The sequence below is a fragment of the Octopus bimaculoides genome, chromosome 1 (genome assembly GCF_001194135.2).
Source record: "Octopus bimaculoides isolate UCB-OBI-ISO-001 chromosome 1, ASM119413v2, whole genome shotgun sequence".
NCBI classification, from domain to species: Eukaryota; Metazoa; Mollusca; class Cephalopoda; order Octopoda; family Octopodidae; genus Octopus; species Octopus bimaculoides.
The window spans coordinates 173,479,445-173,487,092 of record NC_068981.1 but is presented as its reverse complement, the minus strand read 5'-3'; the positions used below and the strand labels follow the sequence as shown (position 1 = coordinate 173,487,092).

Genomic DNA, 7,648 nt, shown 5'->3' with positions numbered 1-7,648 from the left:
GTAATTCAAAGGGTCAGCCTTGTCACACTGTGTCACGCTGAATATCCCTGAGAACTACGTTAAGGGTACACGTGTCTGTGGAGTGCTCAGCCACTTGCACGTTAATTTCACGAGAAGGCTATTCCGTTGATCGGATCAACTGGAACCTTCGACGTCGTAAGCGACAGAGTGCCAACAACAACAATAGAGGCTGTGTGGTAAGAAGCTTGCTTCCCAACTACATGGTTCCAGGTTCAGTCCCTCTGCATGGCAAGTGTCTTCTACTGTAGCTTCAGGCCAACCAAAGCCCTGTGAGTGGATTCGATAGACAGAAACGGAAAGAAGCCTGTCATGTGTGTGTGTGTGTGTATCTATGTGTGTGTGTCTGTGTTTGTCCCCCCATCACACCTTGACAACCAGTGTTGGTGTATTTACATCACCATAACTTAGTGGTTTGGCAAAAGAGACCAATAAAATAAGTACCAGCTTTAAAAAAAATAAGTACTAGGGTCGATCTATTCAGCTAAAAGTTATTCAAGGCAGTGCCCCAGCATGGCCACATTCTAAAGACTGAAACAAGCAAAAGGTAAAAAGTAAAATATGACATACAGAAAAGGTAGATATGCTCATCACACTTTCCATTAATGATAAAGATAGTGATTTCTTTTGAATTAATGTAAACACTATTAATAATTATATGGTACAATCATTAAGACTCTGAAGAAAATAGTTATTGTCTGTATTGACAGCAATTAGTCTAAAGGAATTCCTAGAAGCATTTGATCATTCAGTTGCCATGAAGAGTGAAAAATTAATGGCTTTTAAGGAAGAGAAAGAAAGAAAAGAGGCCTAAGGAAGAGAGAGAAAGAGAAGAGAGGTCTAAGAAAGTGAGAGAAAGAGAAGAGAGGTCTAAGAAAGTGAGAGAAAGAGAAGAGAGGTCTAAGAAAGTGAGAGAAAGTAATGTTGTTATTTTTGTTGCAAACTAGTGAAGAAGTTATAATAATTTTATCTATTGTAATATGCAGAACAATTTTATTTATTTCATTCTTACTTCTTTTCCCCCCTTAGTGTTTATGGATTCCATATATTAACGGTATTTTATGTATCTTTCTTCAGAAATATTTTACTGAATTATGCCATTGCTAATCCCCGTATGGGCTACACACAAGGCATGAGTGATTTACTGGCTCCTGTTTTGGCAGAGATTCAACATGAAGTTGATGCCTATTGGTGTTTTGTTGGATTAATGCAACGGACCATTTTTGTTAGCTCACCAAAAGATTGTGATATGGATAGACAGTTGGTAAGTTTGTCTGAATATTTTAGTTTTTTTCATAAATTATTTTATTAATTATCAATTAATTATTTATCAACCTTATTGTTACTCTCATTAAGTGGTTGATGGTAAAATCCGTAAAACAGTGAACAAAATGTTTTGTAGTATCTAGTTACATCACTTTAAGCTCTATGTTGAAATCCTGCCTGAGTCATTTTTGTCTTTTGGCACTCCTGGGAGTTGACAGAATAAAATAACAAGATTTGGAACTAATCAATCTAATACAATCAACATCATCATCATCATCATCTTCATATCAATATCCACTTTTCCATGCTTGTATGGGTCAGACAGAATTTGTTGAGGTGGATTTCCTACAGCCAGGTGCCCTTCCTGTTACCAACCCTCATCAGTTCCCAAGTACAGTAAATTTCCCCCTGACCAGATATATTTTCATGGAAGGTTGAAAATGATGAACATTACTTGCATGACCATGACACTTGTTTTATAACTACTATGCAGTGTCATAGTAAGAACATGGTAACATGCGCATGCACACATACACACACACACACACACACACTTACACACACTCATTCAATCATACATACATATGTGCGTGTGTGTATGTATACACACACACACACATATATATACACACACACTCAACAGGCTTCTTTCAGTTTCCCTCTACCAAATACATTGACAATATTTGTTTGGCCCAAAGCTATAGTAGATGACACTTACCCAAGGTGCCACACAGTGGGACTGAACCCAAAACCATGTGGTTGGGAAGAAAATGTCTTGCCACATAGCCATACCTGCACCTCCCAACCTAAAATTTGCACCTGTCCCAAAATTATAAACTACTATTGTTATTACCATTTCATTTCATTTCATTTCATTTCATTTCAGAATTATCTGCGTGAGCTATTACACCTAATGCAGCCTTCTTTCTATGAACACCTTGAAAAACTCGGAACTGATGCCATGGAACTACTCTTCTGCCATCGGTTAATAATTTTTTTTGTTGTTTTATTGTTTCCTTATGTTTTCTTTTTCTTTTGTGATTCAAATGGTCTTAAAAATGCAAAATGTGATCATTTTATTTTCCCTTACAATGATTGTACAATGTTGTAGAGTAAACTTGAATACCTGATTTGGGATTTTACTTAGAAAATAAACCAAAGCAGAAATCTATGTTCTACAACACAAAAAATATCAGTTGAGTATTTCAGTAAAAAAACTTCTTCAATGATATAGTAATCTATAAATAGAAAACTGTTGTAGAAATCAGCTGCCTATGAACACCTTGATCAAAATCAAATGAGAACATTTATGAACATTATTAACTCTAAGCTTACATTTTCTATATTCTGATTATAGATCTAATTTTGAATCTATAATTATGATTGCATTTGGTTATATTAGCAAATTTTTAAATTACAATCTTCTTTAGCATTCAGATTATTCTATCAAATGTAATGCTCATTTATTCACATTATTTTTAATTAACCATGCATTATCTTGTAGCTTTGAGATTTTGATGATGTGATAGTTCACTTTTAAAATGACATTGTATGGTAGGTGTGAGAAACTAGATGTGGCTGGTCTCAACATAAAACAACTAGAATATTTTAACTGGATATGGCTGGTTTAAATGCTAAAGGATTAATAGCATAAGTTCTTTAACATTAAAAAAAAAAAAACAGGACAATAAAATTATGCAGCATTTTCCTAAGTTTCATTTGTAGTTCTCAGAGTTTTTATAGTTGTTAAAATTTCAATAAGGAAGTCTTTCTTAGCAGCTAAAACTTGACTTTTCCTTGAAAAAAAAATCTATAAAATTTTCATTATACAAACTGATGGGAAAATATTAGTTTTATTAATTCTAAAAATTTATACAAAAGCAAAGTATTTGTCAATGACTCAATAACCCATTAAGGTTATCTAGGGCATTTCCATATTCTTTTTTATACATAGAAAAATGTGCTTCCAGTCATTGTGTTTATTAATCCCTAAGATTTAATCGTACACAAAATAAGGTTTGTATTTTACTATAGATTAAAAACAAAACAGACAAGCAAAACCCTTTGGAAATTTTTATGAGTTGCTGTCACCTTCAAATATTACTTTACCTTCATGAAGTAAGCCAAGTGCAAGTCAACTCTGCAGTGTGTCTACTTTTCCAAGATTATCTCTAGCCAGAAATCAGAGACACTGAGAATAAATGAACTGAAATAGTTCAACTAGGAATTAAACTAAATTACCTGATGCTACACCACTAATCTAACTAGTATTCCGTCACTTACTACAATAAGAGTTCCAGTTGATCCGATCAATGGAACAGCCTGCTTGTGAAATTAATATGCACATGGCTAAGCACTCCACAGTCATGTACACCCTTTAATGTAGTTCTCAGGGAAATTCAGCATGACACAGGCTGGCCCTTTAAAATACAGGTAATACTCATTTTTGCCAGCTGAATGGATGTGAAATAAAGTGCCTTGCTCAAGGACACAATGTGTCGCTGGAAATTGAACTCACGACTTTATGATCATGAGCTGAATACCCTAACCACTAAGCCACATGCCTTCACACATTACTTATACATGTAAAGAAAAAGAAAATCACACAATTGAAAGTTTTTTTTTTATTTATATGCTTAATAATCTTTTCTGTCTTTTAGATGGATATTACTGTGTTTCAAACGAGAATTTCCAGAAATAGATGCCCTTCGCATATGGGAATCTTGCTGGGCCCACTACCAAACTGACTACTTCCATCTGTTTATTTGTGTGGCTATAGTCAGTATCTATGGAGAAGATGTTGTTGAACAATGTCTGCCTGAAGATGAAATTCTTCTACACTTTAGCAGTTTGGCAATGCATATGAACGGGGATTTAGTCTTACGAAGGGTGAGAATATTTTCTGAATTAAATATTTCATTCAAAACTTTTGCACTTCATGTATTCATGTGATGTGTTTGATAAGATGTAAACTACATATGTCTCAAATCCACCTCATAGAATTGGTCAGAGTGGGAGTTATAAAATTAATGCTTAATTCCAGGTTCTGTAGCTTTAAACAGATGAGAAATTAATCTCTTCTTGGATATGATACAGGTAATCACCAGAACACCCACAACAACAAACTGCAAGATGAATAACAAATTTAGGTAGCACAAAACTTGCATCATTTTGTCTTCACTAAATAGAAATCAAGTTAAGGCAATGAATTGACTTAATCTTTGGGGCACTAGATAATATATGTTGTACTTTGAGTCTAAGTCCCACTTTTACCCTTTTATGGTGAATAAACAAAGTATCTATCCAGTGTGATGAATAGGTAAAATTGTTAGAGAACCAGATAAGATGCTAGTTCAAATCTTGTCTCCTATCCGAGACCTAAAACAAGAGTTTTGGGCCTTGGCTAATGTCAGATTGGACAATGTTTTGATTGAAGCAGTAACTTGATTGCTTCAATATACATGATGAGCAGACCCTACACACTGGTAAATGTAAAGAAAAAAAACTAAATAAAGAATGTTTGTATGCCTTGAGAGAGATGGGAATTCTGATATTCAAGGCACCTAATCTTATTTCATTCAAGAGTTTTAGACTATTGATTCTTAATGTAGTTGTGCTGTGTCCTTTTGCGATGTGCTTTACTCTACTTAGTCTGTTGAGCACAGTATAGTACATAATACTATTTCATAGGTACAATATATAATTTGATACTATTTTATGATAAATAGTAGGTATCAAGAAACCTTGTACCTCCTCTACAACAAGACACCTGTTTTTGTCTCTCTGTCTCACTATAACCTTTCACCATCTGACACAAGATCACCTCCTCCAATGCCCTCTCCCCTCTCAAAAGAGATTTTTTTTTGTCTTGCGAGTACTTGATGACCCTGTCAGTGCAGGTGCTACTTAAAAGCACCCAGTCCACACTGTAAAGTGGTTGGCATTTGGAAAGGCATCCAGCTGTAAAAACCTTACTAAAACTGACCTTGCCTGTGCTTGTGCCATGTAAAAAGTACTAAGTCCACTCTGCTGAGTGGTTGGTGTTAGGAAGGGCATCCAGCTGTAAAAATCCCGCCGAAACAGTTGCAGAAGCTTGGTGCAGGCTTCTACCTGGCCAGCTCCTGTCAAACCATCATGTCAGCATGGAAGGTGGACATTAAGCCATGATGATGATGGTTAGTAGGTTATTTTTTTTATGATGAAGGATTTATGGTAATTTCTATTTCATAAGATATAAGTTCTATCTGTTTTAACAGTCTGTAAAAAAAAAAACATCATTTCATCTTTGGTCAGACTGTTGTAAAAATGCTGGGAAATTGTTACATGATTACTAAGATATTTAATTGTACTAGACTGGGATATGGCACACTAAGCTAAATTTAGTGTACTACCAACTTCTTATTTTGCTTGTGTGTGTGGATGTGTGTATATTTGGTTGGTGCCTTATGGTGCACCTTAGAGTTTTGTGATTTTTCAATCGATCAGAAGGCAGGTTCTGCATAGCACTAGCCTTCTAACTAACCAAGAGATCACAAAAACCTCAATTAGTAGCATAAGACACCAACCAAATAGATATAATTTATGCTATACAGTAATCCCTCACCATATCATGGTTCACCTATCGCAGTTTATTATTTAAGCTTATGTCAATTCCTCCATGGTGTTGTTTTGCATTTACAATAAAATAAATGTATACAAATTATGAAAAATAATAATAAAAAATATACAGTACAATACTATTTCTACTTCACAGATTTTCACCTATTGCAGTGGGGGGGGGGCGTAACACTCACGATAGTCAAGGGATTACTGTACCTTATATTGAGTATTCTTTCTTCTATTGATTATAAACAACATATATATCTATAATGGAATTTTATATCCAATAATGCTCTCTCTCTCTCTTTCTCTCTCTCTCTCTTTCTCTCTCTCTCTCTCTCTCTCTCTTTCTCTCTCTCTCTCTCTCTCTCTCTCTCTCTCTCTCTCTCTCTCTCTCTCTCTCTCTCTCTCTCTCTCTCTCTCTCTCTCTCTCTCTCTCTCTCAAATTTCTTAAATATTTATGCTATCTGTTTTTTCATACAAATATGAAATGCCAACTTAGGCCTTCACTGAATTGTTCAGCTTTCTAATGAATGTCTATTGAAGTTAATATAGTTTAGTATTACTACTCTATAACTGACATATTTAGAAATAAGAGAACAGTTGAATGGTACTTATGTCTGTTAAAACTCTCATATTATGTAGAAAAACTCTTTCAATTTTAATTTAGTTTATCCATGCCCTAGGATTTAGTATCTTTTTTTATTTACATAGGCGCAAGCATTGCTGTGTTGTAAGAAGCTTGCTTCCGAACCACATGGTTCCAGGTTCAGTCCCACTGTGTGGCACCTTGGGCAAGTGTCTTCTACTATAGCCTTGAATCGACCAAGGTGGATTTGGTAGATGGAAACTGAAAAAAGCTTGTTGTATATATATACATATATATATATATAGAGAGAGAGAGCAGTGAATAAACTGTCGTCTAAATTACACAGAAATGAAAATAACACTGACATCTCATTTTAACAGATATATTTACCAAAATTACATAAAAATATCTTGAAATACTAAAGAGTAAATTTATTTAATAAAATCACCATTGGCTTCAACCACAGCCTCCAGACGACTTCAGAATCTCCTGCAACTCTTCTGGACAGTCTCCTTGTTTAAGTTGGTGGATACTGCCATAATCTTTGCTTTCAGTTCATCTTTGATGTTACAAGGAGTTTTGTTGGTCTCTCATTCAACTGTGCCCCACACATAATAATCTTGGGAGTTAGGCGCCCAGATGTTAGGGGTGATATGGTCACAGAAATTGTCTGACAGCCATGACTGTGTTCTTCTATTTGTGTAGCATGTTGCAGGGTCCTATTGCCAGACATAGGTCTTCCAGCAGTCACCCTCTTGACACAGGGCAGCACTACTTCTTCCAGGCACTTGATGTAGGCCTCCATGTTGAGTCTGAGGCCGTGTGGGAAGATGAATGGAGGCATAACGTCGCCATCACTAGTGATCACTCCAAGCACTATGATGTTGACAGGATGTTTGATTTTTATCATTCTTGGTACATGTCCTCAGATTGACACCCAAACACTCTGAAATATTTGTATTGGCGCTTCTGGTGCAAATCCCGAGTAGTACAGCATGTAATTTCCAAATTTCTGGCAGAGTGAATTGTGTCATGGCGCTATTTTTCTCAAAGACAGTGCCCAACTAACCCTGCTATACTGTGTAGTCAACAAAATCAAAAACAAACTATCCCCGTGCATGAAATTAAAAATATAACATGACGACAATTTACCCATCACACCCCGTGTATATATAT

General features: G+C 35.4%; 1 protein-coding gene across 3 annotated transcripts in view; it reads left to right on the top strand.

The window, feature by feature from the left end:
• LOC106867662 (TBC1 domain family member 16) overlaps positions 1–7,648 on the top strand; it is a 92,610-nt gene that overhangs the window by 83,939 nt on the left and 1,023 nt on the right. For all 3 annotated transcript variants that reach the window (XM_052972759.1, XM_014912596.2, XM_052972762.1), the window contains 3 exons: positions 1,096–1,282; positions 2,171–2,268; positions 3,945–4,173. In XM_052972759.1, coding sequence (XP_052828719.1) covers positions 1,096–1,282; positions 2,171–2,268; positions 3,945–4,173 — 514 coding nt within the window. The remainder of the gene's footprint in view (positions 1–1,095; positions 1,283–2,170; positions 2,269–3,944; positions 4,174–7,648) is intronic.